We start from the raw sequence: 22,161 nt of genomic DNA, 5'->3' as shown, positions 1-22,161 counted from the left end.
TCAATATTTTGTTTTACTGTTTACAATTCACAAATGTTTACCTTTCCTGAATAAAATGTGTGCTGCTTCAGCTGTCGAAGCAGGAGATGTATTACATGTAGAATTCAAGCTGAATAGTACTGTATGTATATGGTGGGTCTAATCTTTAGTACACTGCATTCTATGAACAATGAAATATGCCAAAAACTAGGCTGGAACATGCTTTCAATGGTGCTATCCAACTCCTGACACTAGTGTAGTTAATTAGGGGGTGCCCTGGCGGACTCAAACCCTAGTCCCAACACAGATTATACCAACGGTTTATTCGTTACCTCTTGCAACAAACGTTTACTGTTTAAGAGTCAAACGGAGCAAATTGAGCGAACCCGAATTTGTCCAAAAGAAACTCGTTTTCGTTGCAAAACGTTTTCCGTTTGGAATAAACGTTGTAAAACATTCTGCAACATAATCGGCGCAATGAATACATCCTAAATCTCTTGGCGAGGTCGCCAAATCGTCTGGTTTTGAATCCCTAAAACCACTATTATCTACCCATGGGCAATGTCGTCTATTACACACGTGCGTAGTTGTACTCCGGTTCAAACATTCAAAAGATGGCAGGCCTGGAATTATTGTCCGACCAAGGATATCATCTAGATTGAAGAAAAGCTACTGAGTACACGCTGGTATGGTTTATTTGCCCAAGCTGACGGGTCTGCATACATAGAACAGGGAAATACCAAAGCGCTGGCAGTTGTGTATGGCCCTCATGAAGTACGTTTATTGCTAAATTAGCAAGATGGATATATATCTAGCTGACGGTAGTTAGATAACAACAAATACTATCTCCATGACCGCGCTGTCAACAACTGGCCACCTTCAGCACAGCTGAGAGGAAGAGGGGACCGCAAGACCACAGAGATGAGCCTTCACCTCAAGCAGACGTGTGAGGCAGCGGTGTTGACTAATATGTACCCACGCTCTCAAATATACATTTTTGTCAAGGTATCAGCTATTTCAGATCTGAATTCATTATGAAATGGGTTGTGGTGGAATCTGCACCATTCTTAAGATGGGGAATGAAAGTGGTTGTATATCCAGTCTTTGGGATTTGGAACCAATTTTAAGTTTCTCAGTTTCATGTTCTCAGGGGAGTATTCATTAGTAGTTAAGAGTTGTTTTCTTCTATTGCGAAATGTTTTGCAACGGAAACTGTTTATCGTTGACGCTAGGAACCAAACAGAAGCAAACACCAAACTGAACAAAACGGGAAGGGACCAACCTAAATGTGTCCAATAGAAACACTCACTTTTTGCAACGGAATCCGACTAATGAATGGTGTAGAGTTTTCTTCATCAAGTTGAACACTTAGACATGGGGCTTGAAAAGTCAACCTGACTTGAATTGAAACACTTCACTCTCTTCCCTTTCAGATCTTGCAGTCAGACGGTGGGAACCACAGTGCGTGTGAACGCTGCCACTCGGGCACTGATCGACGCGGGTATCCCCATGCGTGACTACCGTGTGTGCCTGCACTGCAGGCTTTGTGGACGAGACGGCGTTGGCAGACCTGTGCCATGCTGAAGAGAGTTGAGGGGGCACATCACTGGCCTTGGCATTGCTGCCCCGTGGTGGGCACATCGCCCTGCTACAGATGGACGCCCGACTCCACCCGGACCACCTAGAGACACTGATGACAGGCGGTCAGCAAAGTGTTGGATGAGGTGGTGAGATGGCATCTTCAGGAGGTGTCTGCACTGACCGGAGAGTGATGTGGTGTAGCTTGGACTTTGTGGTAGATTGGCCTATAGTGAATGGTCAGGGGAGGTGGAGGGAGGAGTAGATAGAGGATTAATGTTGTATTTTTTTTATTGTACACTCGTGCTCTGCTTTTGTATGAAATGCCTTTATAAACAATTACATTTAAACCCATTGATGTGTTTTGACTGATCTATAAATGGGCCGAAATTATTTGTGGACAGAGGTAGACCTACATCTATAGCTCCATCAGAATCTGGGATTGGATAAATCAATCAGTCAGCAAAAATAAAACGGTTTGAGTGTAGCGTCACATGGGGGTGTATTCATTAGTCGAATTCTGGTGCAAAACGTCTGCCAACAGGATCTGAGTAATAAATATACCCCTGAATTAGTTCTGTGAATTTATTTAGGCAATTCATTTTCCAAACCAACAGGGTGAGCCAGTCACAAATCCAATGGGGTAATCTCTGTTTTTATAATTTCTTGGTTAAGGCGGAAGATGGTCCGTCGCACAATCGTCCGATAAGAACCAAGAAAAAAGACCGGTGGAAAATCTATAGCAGTAAAGTACTGGCTAGCTACACCTGTCAAATCTTGGGCCTTTCCATTGTGCCCGAAAAGTAGGCTCTGGTTAACTACACATTTTGTAAAGGTATTGTATATATACATTGTTTAATTTGAAATAACGTGAGTTGCGGATTTTTGCACGTGCAAGGTTGCTGATTCTCTGCTGCTTAGTTAGGCAACTAGCTAGCTAGATAGCTAACATCTGCTAATTGATAATAATGGACCATATTCTTTAGCACTGCTTATTTTTATTACAAAGGTTAGCAGTTAGCTAGCTAGATTAACACTATCGATGCCTACAATGCGAGGGGATGACTACAAACTACATTCATATGGAATATTATTGACTGGGGCTTTGTTTGCAAAGGTCCAGCTGAGCCAGTCTTAGAGGTGTCAAGGCAACAACAACATGGGACTGCTGTCTGACCCAAACCGAAGGCGAGCCCTGACCAAACTTCTCACCCGTCTTAATGCACCAATCTGGTGAGTCCTTCCTGGCAGAATATCAATGGTATAATATTGAATTTGCTGGGGAAGTGGAATGGAACAGGGCGTCCTCTTGATGCACCTTATCCACTTGTATTATTTTATTTGACCTTTTATTTAACTAGGCAAGTCAGTTAAGAACAAATTCTTATTTTCAATGGCGGCCTAGGAACAGTGGGTTAACTGCCTTGTTCAGGGGCAGAACAACAGATTTTTACCATGTCACCTTGGGGATTTGATCCAGCAACCTTCCGGTTAATAGTCCAACGCTCTAACCACTAGGCTACCTACCGCCCCAGCCTACCTCCTAAATGTGTATGATGCAAATGCTTTCAAATGATATAAAGATGTCTCCCCAGTGTTATGTGCTACCTGGCGGGTGTGGCATGGTTCATGGGCTTGGCATTTGAGCCGTTCACCCTGCGCACCTACATGTCAGAGAACGCCATGGGCTCCACCATGGTGGAGGAACGCTTCCCAGCAGGTGAGAGGGCTCTGGCCACCGGTAGGGAGTTTGCTGCTCACAAGAAGAAAGTAGGGTGAGTCAAACTAATAAGCCTTCCTCCTATAGCCATCACTAGTGCCAGGAGCTTGTCTTGTTCATGTGACCAGGAAAAACTCACCCCTAGCTATCACTAACCCCTACTTTTGGATTCAGTGCTTATCCTACCTATCACAAATGCAGATATAATAGTGATAACCACTCCCACAATATTCCTTTTGTGTTTCAATTGTTTTCTTCTCACTTCTCTCTGTAGTGGGATGCCGGTGGATTGGCTGGTGAAGACCATGCAGTCTCGAGGGCTGGAAGTGTTCACTCAGAGCTTCACCCGCAAGCTTCCCTTCCCAGATGAAAACAAAGAGAGATATGTGCGTGTGGGCTGAGACAAAGATGTCTACATATTAAACATAAGCTCCTATTTAATCTTGGTGCACGCACACACTCTCACACACACATTCTTCCTCTGTATCTCAACACAGGCTTTAATTTCTTCTCTTTCTCTCACTGATCCTTCTCACGGTTTGTCTCGGTCAGATGGTGCGGGGCACCAACGTGTATGGGATCCTGCGGGCCCCCAGAGCCCCTCGTACTGAAGCCCTGGTGCTGAGTGCCCCCTGTAGTGAGGGAAACAATAACAACCAGGCAGTGGGCCTTCTGCTGGGCCTCGCCCAGTACTTCAGGAGTAAGCATACTACTATTACTAACATTCACACACACAGACCATTTCCAAAGGTTAAATTCTGTCAATGATTGGTCTCTTCTTAGGTCAGATCCACTGGGCTAAGGACATTATCTTCCTGGTGAATGAACATGACCTGATCGGCATGCAGGCCTGGCTGGAGGGATACCACCACACCAACACCACTGGTCAGTACTCCGTACCTGCATCTCTGTAATAATGTAACCCTGTAATGCACCAGTTTTAGAGACACCATTATAGACTGTATGTGTTATCAATGTCTCTATACTAGGGCTCTTTAATCCTGTTTCTGGAGAGCTACTGTCCTGTAGGTTTTCCCTCCATTTCTAATTAGCACACCGGATTCTAATAATTAGCTGGTTGATAAACTGAATCAGGTTAGTTACAGCTGTCCAGGAACAGGGTTTGAGAGCCCTGTTCTATTCCAACAAACCTGCCACCGCTGTGCCTCCTGCTGGATCCCTCAGGTGGTGACTGGTCTCCACTACAGGGAAGAGGTGGCTCCATCCAGGCAGCTCTGTCGTTGGAGCTGAGCAGTGATGTCATCACCAGTCTGGATCTGGTTTTGGAGGGGCTCAACGGCCAGCTGCCAAACCTGGACCTGGCCAACCTCTTCTACGCCTTCTGCCAGAAGATAGGGGTCCTGTGTACCATCCAGGGCAAGGTAGGGAAGAAGTCCAAATGCCTTGAGTAATTACTTGAGTAAGTAAGTTTGAATTATTATTATTATTTTATTTCACCTTTATTTAACCAGGTATGCTAGTTGAGAACAAGTTCTCATTTGCAAATGCGACCTGGCCAAGATAAAGTAAAGCCGTTTGACACACAACAACGCAGAGTTACACATGGAATAAACAAACATACAGTCAATAATACAGTAGAAAGTCTATTTACAGTATGTGCAAATGAGGTAGGACAAGGGAGGTAAAGGCAATAAATAGGCTATGGTGGTGAAGTAATTACAATCTAGCAATTAAACACTGGAATGGTAGATGTGCAGAAGATGAATATGCGAGTAGAGATACTGGGGTGCAAAGGAGCAAGATAAAGAAATAAATACAGTATGGGGATGAGGTAGTTGGATGGGCTGTTTACAGGTGGAGTGATCTGTGAGCTGCTCTGACAGCTGGTGCTTAAAGCTAGTGAGGGAGATATGAGTCTCCAGCCTCAGTGTTTTTTGCAGATCGTTCCAGTCTTTGGCAGCAGTGAACTGGAAGGAAAGGCGGCCAAAGGAAAAATTGGCTTTGGGTGTGACCAGTGAGCTATACCTGCTGGAGCGTGTGCTACGAGTGGGTGCTGCTATGGTGACCAGTGAGCTGAGATAAGGTGGGGCTTTACCTAGCAGAAACCTGTAGATGACCTGGAGCCAGTGGCTTTGGCGACGAGTATGAAGCGAGGGCCAGCCAACGAGAGCATACAGGTCGCAGGGGTGGGTGGTGTATATGGGGCTTTGGTGACGAAACGGATGGCACTGTGATAGACTGCATCCAATTAGTTGACTAGTGTTGGAGGTTATTTTGTAAATGACATCATCGAGGATCGGTAGGATGGTCAGTTTTGGATGGTCAGAGTGAAGGATGCTTTTTTTTTGCGAAGTAGGAAGCCGATTCTAGATGTAATTTTGGATTGGAGATGCATATTGTGAGTCTGGAAGGAGAGTTTACAGTCTAACCAGACACCTAGGTATTTGTAATTGTCCACATTTTTTAAGTCAGAACCGTCGAAGAACCTGGACGGGCGGGCAGGTGCGGGCAGCGAGCGGTTGAATAACATTAAGTTTTACTTGCATTTAAGAGCAGTTGGAGGCCACAGAAAGGGAGTTGTATGGCATTGAAGCTTGTCTGGAGGTTAGTTAAACACAGTGTCCAAAGACTGGTCAGAGGTATACAGAATGTTGTCGTCTGCGTAGAGATGGATCAAAGAATCACCAGCAGCAAGAGCGACATCATTGATGTATACAGAGAAAAGAGTCAGCCCGAGAATTGAACCCTGTGGCACCCCCATAGAGATTTGACACACTGAACTCTTATCAGAGAAATAGTTTGTGAACCAGTCGAGGCAGTCATTTGAGAAACCAAGGCTGCAGAGTCTGCCGATAAGAATGTGCTGATTGACAGAGTCAAAAGCCTTGGCCAGGTCGATGAATATGGCTGCACAATAATGTCTCTTATCGATGGCGGTTATCATATCGTTTAGGACCTTGAGTGTGGCTGAGGTGCCACCCATTGCCAGCTCGGAAACCAGATTGCATAGCGGAGAAGGTACGGTGGGATTCGAAATGGTCGGTGATCTGTTTGTTAACTTGGCTTTCGAAGACCTTAGAAAGGCAGAGTAGGATAGATATAGGTCTGTAACAGTTTGGGTCTAGAGTGTCTCCCCCTTTTGAAGAGGTTGGATGACCGCGGCAGATTTTGAATCTTTGGGAATCTCATATGATACGAGAGGTTGAACAGGCTAGTAATAGGGGTTGCAACAATTTTGGCAGATCATTTTAGAAAGAGTGTCCAGATTGTCTAGCCCGGCTGATTTGTTGGGGCCCAGATTTAGCCTCTTTCAGAACATCAGCTATCTGGATTTGGGTGAAGGAGGAATGGGGGAGGCTTGGGCGAGTTGCTGTGGGGTGGAGGGCTGTTGATCGAGGTAGGGGTTAGTCAACCGATTTTTATAATTTATCAACGCTGATTATTGGAGGACCAAAAAAAGCCGATACAGATTAATCGTCCGTTTTCGATTTTTTTTTAAAAATTGTAATATTTTAACTTAATATAATACATCAATAAAATCAAGTTAGCCTCAAATAAATAATGAAACATGTTCAATTTGGTTTAAATAATGCAAAAACAAAGTGTTGGAGAAGAAAGTAAAAGTGCAATATGTGCCATGTAAGAAAGCTAACATTTAAGTTCCTTGCTCAGAACATGAGAACATATGAAAGCTGGTGGTTCCTTTTAACATGAGTCTTCAATATTCCCAGGTAAGAAGTTTTAGGTTGTAGTTATTATAGGACTTAAAGGACTATTTCTCTCTATACCATTTGTATTCCATTAACCTTTGACTATTGGATGTTCCAGGAACACAATGACAACGGCTACCCTCGAAGCAGCGTTCCCCTTGCAGAGCAAGGGGAACAACCACTCCAGGTCTCAGAGCGAGTGACGTTTGAAACGCTATTAGTGTGCACCCCGCTAACTAGCTAGCCATTTCACATTGGTTACACAAGCCTAATCTCGGGAGTTGATAGGCTTGAAGTCGTAAACAGCTGCTGACAAACGCACAAAAGTGCTGTTTGAATGAATGCTTACGAGCCTGCTGCTGCCTACCATCGCTCAGTCAGACTGCTCTATCAAATCATAGACTTAGTTATAACATGATAACACACAGAAATACGAGCCTTAGGTCATTAATATGGTCAAATCTCAAAAACAAGACATTTATTCTTTCAGTGAAATACGGAACCGTTCCGTATTTTATCTAACGGGTGGCATCCATAAATCTAAATATTCCTGTTACATTGCACAACCTTCAATGATATGTCATAATTACGTAAAATTCTGGCAAATTAGGCGGCCCAAACTGTTGCATATACACTGACTCTGCGTGCAATGAATGCAAGAGAAGTGACACAATTTCACCTGGTTAATATTGCCTGGTAACCTGGATTTATTTTAGTTAAATATGCAGGATTAAAAATATGTACTTCTGTGTATTTTGATTGATTTTAAGAAAGGCATTGATGTTTATGGTTAGGTACACATTGGAGCAACGATACGTACTGCATCGATTATATGCAATGCCAGACACGTTAGATAAACTAGTAATATCATCAACCATGTGTAGTTAACTAGTGATTACGATTGATTGATTTTTATAAGATAAGTTTAATGCTAGCTAGCAACTTACCCTGGCTTACTGCATTCGTGTAACAGGCAGTCTACACGTGGAGTGCAATGAGAGGCAGGTGGTTAGAGTGTTGGACTGAGATTGAGTCACCGAGCTGACAAGGTAAAAATCTGCCATTCTGCCCCTGAACGAGGCAGTCAACCCACCGTTCCTAGGCCGTCATTGAAAATAAGAATGTGTTCTTAACTGACTTGCCTAGTTAAATAAAGGTGTAAACATTTTTTTTTTAAATGGCCAAATCAGTGTCCAAAAATACAGATTTCCGATTGTTATGAAAACTTCGGCCATTCCAAATTAATCGGTCGACCTCTAGTAGGGGTAGCCAAGTGGAAAGCATGGCCAGCCGTAGAAAAATGCTTCTTGAAATTCTCAATTATAGTGGATTTATCGGTGGTGACAGTTTCCTAGCCTCAGTGCAGTGGGCAGGGTCTCGACCCCGCCCTGTGCAACTGGGTACTGGACTTCCTGACGGGCCGCCCCCAGGTGGTGAGGGTAGGCAACAACATCTCCTCCCCTCTGATCCTCAACACGGGGGGCCCCACAAGGGTGCGTTCTGAGCCCTCTCCTGTACTCCCTGTTCACCCACGACTGCGTGGCCACGCACGCCTCCAACTCAATCATCAAGTTTGCGGACGACACAACAGTGGTAGGCTTGATTACCAACAACGACGAGACGGCCTACAGGGAGGAGGTGAGGGCCCTCGGAGTGTGGTGTCAGGAAAATAACCTCACACTCAACGTCAACAAAACTAAGGAGATGATTGTGGACTTCAGGAAACAGCAGAGGGAACACCCCCCCTATCCACATCGATGGAACAGTAGTGGAGAGGGTAGCTAGTTTTAAGTTCCTCGGCATACACATCACAGACAAACTGAATTGGTCCACTCACACTGACAGCGTCGTGAAGAAGGCGCAGCAGCGCCTATTCAACCTCAGGAGGCTGAAGAAATTCGGCTTGTCACCAAAAGCTCTCACAAACTTCTACAGATGCACAATCGAGAGCATCCTGGCGGGCTGTATCACCGCCTGGTACGGCAACTGCTCCGCCCTCAACCGTAAGGCTCTCCAGAGGGTAGTGAGGACTGCACAACGCATCACCGGGGGCAAACTACCTGCCCTCCAGGACACCTACACCACCCGTTGTTACAGGAAGGCCATAAAGATCATCAAGGACATCAACCACCCGAACCACTGCCTGTTCACCCCGCTATCATCCAGAAGGCGAGGTCAGTACAGGTGCATCAAAGCTGGGACCGAGAGACTGAAAAACAGCTTCTATCTCAAGGCCATCAGACTGTTAAACAGCCACCACTAACATTGAGTGGCTGCTGCCAACACACTGTCATTGACACTGACCCAACTCCAGCCATTTTAATAATGGGAAATGATGTAAATATATCACTAGCCACTTTAAACGATGCTACCTTATATAATGTTACTCACCCTACATTATTCATCTCATATGCATATGTATATACTGTACTCTACATCATCGACTGCATCCTTATGTAACACATGTATCACTAGCCACTTTAACTATGCCACTTTGTTTACTTTGTCTACACACTCATCTCATATGTATATACTGTACTCGATACCATCTACTGTATGCTGCTCTGTACCATCACTCATTCATATATGTACATGTTCCTTATCCCCTTACACTGTGTATAAGACAGTAGTTTTGGAATTGTTAGTTAGATTACTTGTTGGTTATCACTGCATTGTTGGAACTAGAAGCACAAGCATTTCGCTACACTCGCATTTAACATCTGCTAACCATGTGTATGTGACAAATAAAATTTGATTTGATTTGAGCTGGGAGGAGGTGCTCTTTTTCTCCATGGATTTTACAGTGTCCCAGAACTTTTTTGAGTTTGTGCTACTGGATGCAAATTTCTGCTTGAAAAAGCTAGCCTTAGCTTTCCTAACTGCCTGTGTATATTGGTTCCTAACTTCCCTGAAAAGTTGCATATCATGGGGGCTATTCGATGCTAATGCAGTACACCACAGGATGTTTTTGTGCTGTTCAAGGGCAGTCAGGTCTGGAGTGAACCAAGGGCTATTTCTGTTCCTGGTTCTACATTTTTTTGAACGGGGCATGCTTATTGAAGATGGTGAGGAAGGCACTTTTAAAGAACAACCAGGCATCCTCTACTGACGGGATGAGGTCAATATCCTTCCAGGATACCCGGGCCAGGTCGATTAGAAAGGCCTGCTTGCTGAAGGGGAAAACAGCAGAGGTGTATTTGGAGGGCAAGTTTGTTAGAATGAGATCTACGAAGGTGCCCGTGTTTACGGATTTGGGGTTGTACCTAGTCGATTCGTTGCTAATTTGTGTGCGATTTGACGGCATCAAGCTTAGATTGTAGGATGACCGGAGTGTTAAGCAAGTCCCAGTTTAGGTCACCTAGCAGCACGAGCTCTGAAGATAGATGGGGTGCAATCAGTTCACATATGGTGTCCATGGCACAGCTGGGGGCAGAGGGTGGTCTATAGCAAGCGGCAAAGTTGAGAGACTTGTTTCTGGAAAGGTGGATTTTTAAAAGTAGCTCGAATCGTTTGGGTATTGACCTGGATAGTAAGACAGAAATCTGCAGGCTATCTCTGCAGTAGATTGCAACATTGCCCCCTTTGGCAGTTCTATCTTGTCGGAAAATTTTATAGTTAGGGATGGAAATGTCAGGGTTTTTGGTGGTCTTCCTAAGCCAGGATTCAGACACGGCTAGGACATCCGGGTTGGCAGAGTGTGCTAGGGCATTGAATAAAACAAACTTAGGGAGGAGGCTTCTAATGTTAACATGCATGAAACCAAGGCTTTTACGATTACAGAAGTCAACAAATGAGAGCACCTGGGGAGTAGGGGTGGAGCTAGGCACTGCAGGGCCTGGATTAACCTCTACATCACCAGAGGAACAGAGTAGAATAAGGGTACGGCTAAAGGCTATAAGAACTGGTCGTCTAGTACGTTCGGAACAGAGTAAAAGGAGCAGGTTTCTGGGCGCGATAGAATAGATTCAAGGCATAATGTATAGACAGAGGTATGGTAGGATGTGAGTACATTGGAGGTGAACCTAGGCGTTGAGTAATGATGAAAGAGATATTGTCTCGAGACATCTAAACCAGGTGATGTCACCGCATATGTGGGAGGTGGAACTAAATGGTAGGTTAAGGCATATTGAGCAGGGCTAGAGGCTCTACAGTGAAATAAGACTATAATCACTAACCAGGACATTAATGGACAAGGCATATTGATATTAGGGAGAGGCATGCGTAGCCGGGTGATCATAGGGGTCCAGTGAGTGGTTGGACTGGCTGGAGACACAGCGATTCAGAAAGCTAGCAGAAGGGCCTTAGAGGGACGTCTCGAAGGAGGAAAGTCTCTTTTAGCCTCCGTGTGCGGTGAAGTTATTTGATGTTGTTGCAGAAAGTACATGCTGTAAATTTGTAATGCTTTCAGAGGTCAAATAATAGAACACCATAGATGTTTTGTGTTGTGCATTCTTCTATGCCAGGTAAGGAGAAGCCAGTAATGACATGTTTAATTGCCTGATTGTCATGCTGACTGTCCTCTCACCATCCAGCTCCAGAGGAACGACTGGGATACTACATCGGGCTACAGCCACGCGGCCCAGACCATGATGTTGATGGTGCTGAAGCAGGCCAGTGGGCGACCCTGGGGGGACCACGGCCTATTCCTCAGATACCACATAGAGGCCGCCTCCATTAGGGGCATCAACAGCTTCAGACAGTACAAGACAGACACCACCACCATTGGCAGGTCAGCTGCTAATAATGTTCAAGCTTCAATTTAGATGATCAGAAAGCCTTCAAATGCAACTCTTGGTGTTTCTATGGAGACATTTTCACAGTGAAATTGACATGGAAATAAACCTGTGTGTGTCCCTCAGGCTCCTGGAGGGGATGTACCGGAAGCTGAACAACCTCCTGGAGCGTCTGCACCAGTCCTACTTCTTCTACCTTATGCCCTCGCTCTCTCGCTTCGTCTCCATTGGTTACTACATGCCCGCTTTCGGCCTGCTGGCTGTCATTCTGCTGTTGCGCGTATCCTTCCACCTCTGGGACAATAGGGGATTCTATTTTTATTTAACTGTTTTTTTGAACCAGGTAGTCCCATTATCTTTTTCCCAAGGGAGACCTGTCCAAGAGAGCTGGAGGGTTGAGATGCACTTGTGTGGGAATTACAGTTGAAGTCGGAAGTTTACATACACTTAGGTTGGAGTCATTAAAACTAGTTTTTCAACCACTTCACAAATTTCTTGTTCTAACAGACTTGCCAAAACTATAGTTTGTTAATATCTACTTTGTGCATGACACAAGTAATTTTTCCAACAATTGTTTACAGAAAGATTATTTAACTTAATTCACTGTATCACAATTCCAGTGGGTCAGAAGTTAACATACACTAAGTTGACTGTGCCTTTAAACAGCTTGGAAAATTCCAGAAAATGTCATTGCTTTAGAAGCTTCTGATGGTCTAGTTGACATCATTTGAGTCAATTGGGGGTGTACCTGTGGATGTATTTCAAGGCCTTCAAACTCAGTGCTTGACATCATGGGAAAATCCAAATAAATCAATCCCAGAACAAAAGCCAGACTACGGTTTGCAACTGCACATGGGGACAAAGATCATACTTTTTGGAGAAATGTCCTCGGGTCTGATGAAACAAAAGTAGAACTGTTTGGCCGTAAATAAGTAAATAATTCTCTCTACTATTTTTCTGACATTTCTCATTCTTAAAATAAAGTGGTGATCCTAACTGACTTAAAACAGGGATTTTTTACTAGGAGTAAATGTCAGGAATTGTCAACTGAGTTTAAATGTATTTGGCTAAGGTGTATGTAAAAATCTGACTTCAACTGTAAATGGACAGAAAGGATATTCATTTTGGTCCATTCTCCTATATTAGTAAATGAATTAGGTTAGCCAAAAGGCCTAATGTGGGTTAATGATATGTTTGCATAGTTAAGCTGAATGTTCAACTTCATTAAAGATGGAATCCGCAGTAGGGGAAACAGTGCTGCTAACCGCCCTAATGCCGTTGCTATCAATTTGCTGTTTTTGACGAAGCGGGGGTGAGGAGTGTTGCACAATGTGGTAAAACAAATGGCAGTACATTCTGCTGTTCTAGCGCACGTGCAATGATGTCCATGGGGCAAACGGACATGGCCGTTTCGACTTTAAGTCATGATGAGATTGCTCTGAATGAGGCTGTGTATATGTCGACGCTACACTGGTGCATATCGGTTTTGTCCTTAATGGAAGTAACAGGCCTTAGACCTGTGGGTTCAGCTAGGTGCTTCTCCACCAGGAACAGAGGATGGGGTGGCTGGAGGAGTGCAGGTCAGTTATGGAGAAGTAAACAAGCTGTGTGTGTGTGTGTGTGCTCACTTCTGGTATGTATTTTGTAACTATAGTGTCTACCTTTTTACATCTCTAGAAGTCATCAACCTATTGGTCTATGTCAGTATAATTGACTCTTTCCTCCTGTCTCCCTCTGTCCACCATCAGCCCTCCAGCCCAGGGGTCCTGTCTATCCTGACTCCAGTAGTGATCAGTCACATGACAGGGGTGGCTCTGTACACCCTCCCTATCCTCTCTCAGGAGATGGCTGTGCAACACTTCCCTGTGTCTGAGACGGAAGCTGTGGTCCTCACTGCTATAGCTATCTACACCGCAGGACTGGCCCTGCCACACAACACACACAGGTACACACACATACACACCCTCTCATCTTTCTCACATATACACACACACTCAAAGAAAACATAAGATGGCTGATGCAGGTTCTCACACACTAAATATGCATACAATATGCCAGGTTTGCCCCGTGATCACACACACACCTTAACGATACTGTGGCTGCAGTAAATTATTTTATTTCACCATGTCCCCCCCTGTAACTCGTGTCGTTTACACCTTGCGCTAACGTGCGTTTCGTGATCTGATCAATATCATCTAATCAAGGCAGGGCTCTACAGTGCTACCATTTTACATGCATATGTGCCTAAATATTTTGCTGTGTGCAACCTGGAATTGTAATTTAGGAGCACAAGTGCGCCTAGAAAAATGGTTGCAATGATTACTTTACTGTAAAACAGCCCCTGAGTGCAGATTCATGACTGTCATGCTTGCACCATTTTGGCAAAGAAAAACGGCTTGTTAACTCAAATATTTTTTATTGTGCTCCTAATTGTCTGCTCATATGCTCCTTGTAACAAAGGTCTGTGTAAAATATCTCTTATCCATCGACATTGTGACCAGATTATCTAGTGCCACCCTGTCCCTGTATACAAATGATTTTACAGATATTCTTTCAAAATAATATTAATACATTTATTATAAATCAAATTGTGATACGTGTCAATGATTTTAGAGGTTGATATGATTTTTAAATGGCTTGACCATCCAGATGTTTACACTTCATTGATATCCAGACACAATGCATGCCTGACAACCGATGGAGGTGCTCAGGAAGATCTGATCACAATCAAATGTCTTTTAATCGTTTACACCTGTCTGAAAATATGGACAAGATCAGGACAAAGGGCGCATGTTAGCACCAGGTATAAATGGGTATTTTATTTCTCTCTTTCTCCCCCAGGCTTCTGCAAGGAGAGGGTACAGAGGAGGGCTGGAGAGTGCTGAAGCTGGTGGCTCTCCTCTATCTGGCTGTGTTACTGGGCTGCACTGCCCTTATCAACTTCTCCCTGGGCTTCATCTTGGCTTTGTCCCTGGTACCCATCGCTGCCTTCATCACACCACATACACCCAAGTAATAATCTCAACACTCTCACCCACCCACAACTTTCTCCCGGTGTTGGGTGATTTCTTATAGTAGAAGTAATAATTCTGTTGTTTTCTCAGTGATGTTGCAGTGTTAGTTCCATTGTCCCTGTGTGAAGATAGTGTGTGTAATGGTTCCCCCCCTCTTGTCCACTGTCTTGAGTGCTGTATTAATGTTTCTTCTTCCAGGGCTCTGTAATAACAACTTTACCCTCTCGCCCCAGGGCTCTATCTGCAGCCATCATGGTGCTCCTGAGCCCCGGCTGCACTCTGCTCTACTGCGTCTTCATCTTCCAGGAGCTGCAGGAGACCCCTGTCTCCCTGCAAGATGGTTGGATGCTCTTCCTGTCTGTCATCTCCCAGGGCATCCTGGACCACGCCCTCTACGGCTCATTGGTCTATCCGCTCCTGGCTCTGCTGATCTACCCCTGTTGGTTGCTGCTCTGGAACGTTCTCTTCTGGAAGTAAACAACAGGTAACTGGGGGAAGACTGGTCCCAGTCCTGCCTTTTATATGGGAACTATCTATCCTGAGAGGTGAAACTGCTCCTAAACCTGCCTTTATGGAATGAAGGTGTTTCCCCAAGGAGTAGGCTGACTGACTTGCCTGGAAGGAATAGGAAGTTGGCGGGGGGAGTGGTTAAGTGTATTGGGTTGGACTTGTCTGGCAACTAAAAGGTTGTATTGGGTTCAGGGCTTGTGTGCATGGGATTGGTTTATGGTAGCTGAAGGAATAAATAATGCACTGTGTTTTGGTTATGTTATTGGGCCTGAGTGAATATTCTAAGGGATGAAACTGAACAAAAGAAAATGTTAAGGAAGCAGTATCCTTAAGCCAACCTCTTGGCAACTGAGGCCCTCCAGAAAATGTCCATAATCTACTATATGAACTAAGAATTGTCTTTATATATATATATATATATACACTTCATTTGAACCATGTGTACAGACACTCATTTATAAATGCTCAAATAAAAACTTAACTCAAACTTGATCAACGTATGTTTATTCAGCTAACTCCATTTTATACAGTTATGTTTGACAAAACATAACATTCTGTCACTAACACAGTTCAGACAGAGAAACTTATGACAAATAGGTGAAACACCTCAACAATAAAATCACTTTAAAACCTTGTCATTCCCAGACTTGCCTCATAGCAACTAATTCCCCTCATCCCATCAAACCAAATGGCACCAACCATTGACCAGCAAGACCTGGGCCTGTATTCACAATGTATCTCAGAGTAGGAGTACTGATCTAGGATCAGGTCCCCCATGTCTATATAATTATGATCTAAAATAAATCTGATCCTAGACCAGCACACCTACTCTGAGTTTGAATACAGGCCTTGGTTTTAAACTGCACTTTCAATACTCAAAAGTATCCCAGTTGGCCAACTTCAAAATATACCATATTCTCTCATCTGAGATATCAGGTAGAGAGAAGGGAAGCACCACCTACCCCTCTGGAATAAATATAGGACTATTCCACCCCTCCCCAATGTAAAATAAATAAAGTCTACCACAAGGCAAAGGTTGCTGACTGCCATCATGTCCAGAGGAGAGTCAAAAAGCCAGCTCCCATTGACTATACAGGTAGTTCCTTTTGTGAGCCACTGCAAGTGGAGCTCCATGTGTGCGACAGCGTCGATATACCTCTAGTGTTTGTCAGTAGTGGGTTTTTACAGAAGAAGCAGTAAATTGGTGTCAGTTGTGTGATCAGTCATCCAGGCTATGGTAAAGGTTGTGAGGGAGTCAACTGATCAATGCACCAATCTCCTCCTGCTCCACTCTTCTTCCTTTCTCCTTTAATACAGACAGGGAATAAAGACAATATTGTAGTTTAGAATGCAGGTGATGTGTTCTGTCTACTCTATGCAATAGATACAGTACCTGTTGTATGAGGCGGTGCTCCCAGGTCAGGTCTGGCTGTACTGCAGATCTCACAGCCTGGTCGGGAAGGATTGTTGATAAAGGTGCAGGAGGGACAAACCCATTCTGTCTGCGTGTCAGACGTAAAGAGCAGTGATGTTCAGTATACTAGCTATATGAAATATTAGGTTTCTATCAGGGAAAGAGAAAGTATGTCCTCAACTATTATCTTGCGTAAAACAATTAAATGGTGCTTGAAGCCAACAGCTGACCACATAAATATGAAAACATTGGGTTTGTACCTGTGTTTTACTGGCTTTGAAGGGTTGATCAGGTTTGTTGTTGATCTGCAGAGTCTCCAAGTTGAGGGCCTCTCTGATCTCGCTCATACCCAGCCTGTCAGCCTCACGTCCGGTGCACCCTACAGTCAATCACAACAATGGTAAATGAGTGATCAGTCCCCTTTTATAATAAAGCATAGCATGCAACTATATTTGCATACTGGCATACAGTTGAGCAGAGACACGTTTTTAGGATTTCCGCACATGCAGGGTCTGAAAAAATAAATGAGCCTTTTATAAACACATTTCATGCAATTCTATGTCCTTTACATGATAGACATTAGCATAATTGTTTTGTATAAATACCACACAAATAGCCTAATGCCGCCTACTGTGCAACTCGCTCTTCTGATAGGATGCAATTTTGGAACTTTATATATACTTTCGTATTTATAATTTTGTTTTATTATTGGAGGCCTATTTATTAATCTAAACCAGTTCTTTAACCCTCTAGGGCAGGGCTCTCCAACCCTGTTCTTGGAGAGCTACCCTCCTGTAGGTTCTCTTTTCAACCCCAGTTGTAACTAACCTGATTCGGCTTATTAACCAGCTAATTAATAAATCAGGTGCGCTAGATTAGGGTTGGAGAAAATAAAAATAAAGCCTACAGCCCTGATCTAGAGTCTAATGAAGGGTTCTAATAAGCCAACATATGGAATTGTTTGAAGATGGTCATACCAAGGATCATTTAGATATTTGATTTAGAATTTTAGGACCCCTTTAGGTATGAAATATATTTTTAAATTATTTAATGAAACATTGAATTTGGCCTTACTGCTATAAGCCCATAGAAATACATATTCATAAATGGAAAAACAGTCCCAAAGAATATCTAAAGGAAGTTTGTTTTGAAGTGTCTGCCCTATATCTGAGAGATCTAAGATTAGGAAACTATCACTTTTTTAATTTTTTTAAATTGCACCTTTATTTAACCAAGTAGGCCAGCTAAGAACAAGTTCTCATTTACAACTGCGACCTGGCCAAGATAAAGCAAAGCAGTGCGACACCTACAACAACGCAGAGTTACACATGGGATAGACAAACATACAGTCATAACACAATATAAAAATCTGTATACAGTGTGTGCAAATGAAGTAAGGAGGTAAGGCAAGAAATACTCCAATAGGGGCGAAGTAATTACAATTTAGCAATTTGCACTGGAGTGATAGGTGCAGATGAGGGTGTGCAAAAGAGCAGAAAAACAAATATAGGGATGAGGTAGTTGGTTGGATGGGCTACTTACAGATGGGCTGTGAACAGCTGCAGCGATCAGTAAGCTGCTCTGACAGCTGATGCTTAAAGTTAGTGAGGGATATATAAGTCTCCAACTTCAGTGATTTTTGCAATTCGTTCCAGTCATTGGCAGCAGAGAACTGGAAGGAAAGGTGGCCAAAGAGGTGTTGTCTTTGGGGAAGACCAGTGAAATACACCTGCTGGAGCGAGTGCTACGGGTGGGTGTTGCTATTGCGACCAGTGAGCTGAGATAAGGAGGAGCTTTACCTAGCAAAGACTTAGATGATCTGGAGCCAGTGGGTTTGGCGACGAATATGTAGCGAGGACCAGCCAACGAGAGCATACAGGTCGCAGTGGTGGGTAGTATATGGGGCTTTGGTGACAAAACAGATGGCACTGTGATAGACTGCATCCAATTGGCTGAGTAGAATGTTGGAGGCTATTTTGTAAATGACATCGCCGAAGCCAAGGAATGGTAGGGTAGTCAGTTTTACGAGGGTGTTTGGCAGCATGAGTGAAGGAGGCTTTGTTGCGAAATAGGATGCCGATTCTCGATTTAACAATATATTGGAGATGCACTAAACTACACTGAAGAAACTTATAAATGCAAGATGCAACAATTTAAGATTTTACTAAGTTACAATTCATAAGGAAATCTATTTAAATTATTTAATTAGGGCCAGATCTATGGATTTCACATGACTGGGAATACAGATATGCATCTGTTGGTCACAGATACTTTTTTTAAAAGGTAGCGGGCTTGGATCAGAAGACCAGTCAGTATCTGATGTGGCCATTTACCTCATGTAGCAGGACACATCTCTTTCGCAGAGTTGATAAGGCTGTTGATTGTGGCTTGTGGAATGTTGTCCCACTCCTCTTCAATGGCTGTGCGAAGTTGCAGGATGTTGATAGGAACTGGAACACGCTGTCATACGCGTTGATCCGGAGAATCCCAAACATGCTCAATGGGTGACACGTCTGGTGAGTAAGCAGGCCATGGAAGAACTGGGACATTTTCAGTTTCAGTGTACAGATCCTTGCGACATGGGGCTGTGCATTATCATACTGAAACATGAGGTGATGGTGGTGGATAAATGGCACGACAATGGGCCTCAGGATCTCGACACGGTGTCTCTGTGCATTCAAATTGCCATCGATAAAATGCAATTATGTTTGTTGTCCGTAGCTTATACCTGCCGATACCATAACCCCACCATGGGGCACTACAGTTGAAACCGGGATTCGTCTGTGAAGAGCACACTTCTCCAGCGTACCAGTGGCCATTGAAGGGGAGCAGTCTGGTCAAGAGCCTGGTGAGGCAATGAGCACCCTGAGATGGTTTCTGACAGGTTGTGCAAACCCACAGTTTCATCAGCTGTCCGGGTGGCTGGTCTCAGACCATCCTGCAGCTGAAGAACCCGGATGTGGAGGTCCTGGGCTAGCGTGGTTACACGTGGTCTGTGATTGTCAGGCCGGTTGGATGTACTGCTAAATTCTCTAAAACGATGTCGGAGGTGGCTTATGGTAGAATAATGAACATTACATTCTCTGGAAACAGCTCGGGTGGACATTCCTGCAGTCAGCATGTCAATTGCACTCACTCCTTCAAAACATCTGTGGCATTGTGTTGTGATAAAACTGCACATTTTAGAGTGGCCTTTTATTGTCCCCAGCACAAGGTGCACCTGTGTAATGATCATGCTGTTTGATCAGCTTGTTGATATGTCACACCAGTCAGGTGGATGGATTATCTTAGCAAAAGAGAACTGCTCACTAACAGGGATGTTAACAAATTTGTGCACAAAATTTGAGAGAAATACATTTTTTTGTGCATATAGAAAATGTCTGGTTTCTTTTATTTCAGCTCATGAAACATGGGACCAACACTTTACATGTGTTTTATATTTTTGTTAATTGTACTTCCATATACAGTGCATTTGGAAAGTATTCAGACCCCTTGACTTTTTCCACAGCTTTATTCTAAAAGTGATTAAATCGTTTTTCCTCATCAATCTACACACAATAACCCATAATGACAAAGCAAAAACAGGTCTTTAGAAATTTTGGCACATTTATAAAAAATAAACTGAAATATCACATTTACATAAGTATTCAGACCCCTTGACTTTTTCCACAGCTTTATTCTAAAAGTGATTAAATCGTTTTTCCTCATCAATCTAACATCCCACGGAGCACCATTAAATGGAAAGAATATGGCATCACAACAAACATGCCAAGAGGGCCATCCACCAAAACTTACGGACCAGGCAAGGAGGACATTAATCAGAGAGGCAACAAAGAGACCGAAGATAACCCTGAAGGAGCTGCAAAGCTCCACAGCGGAGATTGGAGTATCTGTCTATTGGGCCACTTTAAGCCGTATACTCCACAGAGCTGGGCTTTACTGAAGAGTGGCCAGAAAAAAAGTCATTGCTTAAAGAAAAAAAATAAGCAAACGCGTTTGGTGTTCGCTAAAAGGCACGTGGGAGACTCTCCAAACATATAGAAGGTACTCTGGTCAGATGAGACAAATGAAGCTTTTTGGCCATCAAGGAAACCGCTATGTCTGTCGCAAACCCAGTACCTCTCATCAGCCTGAGAACACCATCCCATGTTTTTCATCTGCAGGGACTGGGAAACTGGTCAGAATTGAAGGAATGAGATCTTCCAGAGATTTGAGACTGGAACAGAGGTTCACCTTCCAGCGGGACAATGACCCTAGCATACTGCTAAAGCAACACTCGAGTGGTTTAAGGGGAAACATTTAGGATTCCAATGTCTTGTAATGGCCTAGTCAAAGCCCAGACCTCAATTCAATTGAGAATCTGTGGTATGACTTAAAGATTGCCAAACACCAGTGGAACCCATCCAACTTGAAGGAGCTGGAGCTGTTTTGCCTTGAATGTGTGAAAATCCCAGTGGCTTGATGTGCCAAGCTTATAGAGACATACCCCAACAGACATGCAGCTGTAATTGCTGCAAAAGGTGGCTCTACAAAGTATTAACTTTGGGGGATGAGTAGTTATGCACGCTCAAGTTCTGTTTTTTGTCTTATTTATTGTTTGTTTCACAAATAATATTTTGCATCTTCAAAGTGGTAGGCATGTTGTGTTAATCAAATGATACAAACCCCCCCAAAACTCTATTTTAATTCCAGGTTGTTAGGCAACAAAACATGAAACATGCTAAGGGGGTGAATACTTTCACAAGCCACTGTATTTTCAGGTCTCTCCAGAGATGTTCGATCAAGTTCAAGTCCGGGCTCTGGCTAGGCCACTCAAGGACATTGAGACTTGTCCGAAAGCCACTCTTGCGTTGTGTTTGCTGTGTGTTTAGGGCCGTTGTCCTGTTGGAAGGTGAACCTTCGCTTCAGTCTGAGCGCTCTGGAGCAGGTTTTCATCAAGGATCTCTCTGTACTTTGCTCCGTTCATCTTCCCCTCGATCCTGTCTAGTCTTCCAGTCCCTGCCGCTGAAAAATATTGTCAAAGAATGATGCTGCCACGACTATGCTTCGCCGTAGGGATGGTGCCAGGTTTCTTTCAAGCGTGACACTTGGTATTCAGGCCAAAGAGTTCAATCTTTTTCTCATGGTCTGAGAGTCCTTTAGGTGCCTTTTGGCAAACTCCAAGCGGGCTGTGTGGTGCCTTTAACTGAGTGGCTTCCGTCTGGTTACTCCACCATAAAGGCCTGATTGGTGGAGTGCTGCATAGATGGTTGTCCTTCTGGAAGGTTCTCCCATCTCCACAGACAAACTCTGGAGCTCTGTCAAGAGGACCATCTCCCCCGATTGCTGGGCGGCCAGCTCTAGGAAGATTTTTGGTCGTTCCAAACTTCTTCCATTTAAGAATGATGGAGGCCATTGTGCTCTACGGACAATTCCTTCAACCTCATGAGTTGGTTTTTCCTCTGACATGCACTGTCAACTGTGGGACCTTATAAAGACAGGTGTGTTTCTTTCCAAATCATGTCCAATCAACCTGAAATGGTCCAGACAGTGTGGTGAAGAA

At 43.9% G+C, this 22,161-nt stretch overlaps 1 protein-coding gene and 1 pseudogene across 1 annotated transcript; both read left to right on the top strand.

The window, feature by feature from the left end:
• Nucleotides 1-593: 593 nt before the first annotated feature.
• LOC124010054 lies at nucleotides 594-1,911 on the top strand (annotated as a pseudogene).
• Nucleotides 1,912-2,050: 139 nt separating this feature from the next.
• gpaa1 (glycosylphosphatidylinositol anchor attachment 1) lies at nucleotides 2,051-15,697 on the top strand. The gene is made up of 13 exons (XM_046322386.1): nucleotides 2,051-2,392; nucleotides 2,675-2,790; nucleotides 3,153-3,332; nucleotides 3,552-3,663; nucleotides 3,830-3,977; nucleotides 4,061-4,162; nucleotides 4,463-4,659; nucleotides 11,481-11,677; nucleotides 11,808-11,961; nucleotides 13,190-13,261; nucleotides 13,430-13,626; nucleotides 14,523-14,693; nucleotides 14,929-15,697. Exons 2-13 carry the CDS (start codon nucleotides 2,717-2,719, stop codon nucleotides 15,170-15,172), a joined length of 1,848 nt encoding a protein of 615 aa, XP_046178342.1. The 5' UTR covers nucleotides 2,051-2,392; nucleotides 2,675-2,716; the 3' UTR covers nucleotides 15,173-15,697.
• Nucleotides 15,698-22,161: the final 6,464 nt, after the last annotated feature.

Source organism: Oncorhynchus gorbuscha, linkage group LG22 (assembly GCF_021184085.1).
Source record: "Oncorhynchus gorbuscha isolate QuinsamMale2020 ecotype Even-year linkage group LG22, OgorEven_v1.0, whole genome shotgun sequence".
Taxonomy (NCBI): domain Eukaryota; kingdom Metazoa; phylum Chordata; class Actinopteri; order Salmoniformes; family Salmonidae; genus Oncorhynchus; species Oncorhynchus gorbuscha.
The sequence above is the reverse complement of the archived record's forward strand: the minus strand, read 5'-3'. Positions and strand labels throughout refer to the sequence as shown.

Coding starts and splice junctions, on each gene's coding strand:
- gpaa1 (XM_046322386.1), top strand. CDS start 2,717: ATGGGACTGCTGTCTGACCCAAACCGAAGGCGAGCCCTGACCAAACTT. Junction 4,163..4,462: donor CCACCACACCAACACCACTG/GTCAGTACTCCG, acceptor TGGATCCCTCAG/GTGGTGACTGGTCTCCACTA. Junction 13,262..13,429: donor GGGTGGCTGGAGGAGTGCAG/GTCAGTTATGGA, acceptor GTCCACCATCAG/CCCTCCAGCCCAGGGGTCCT.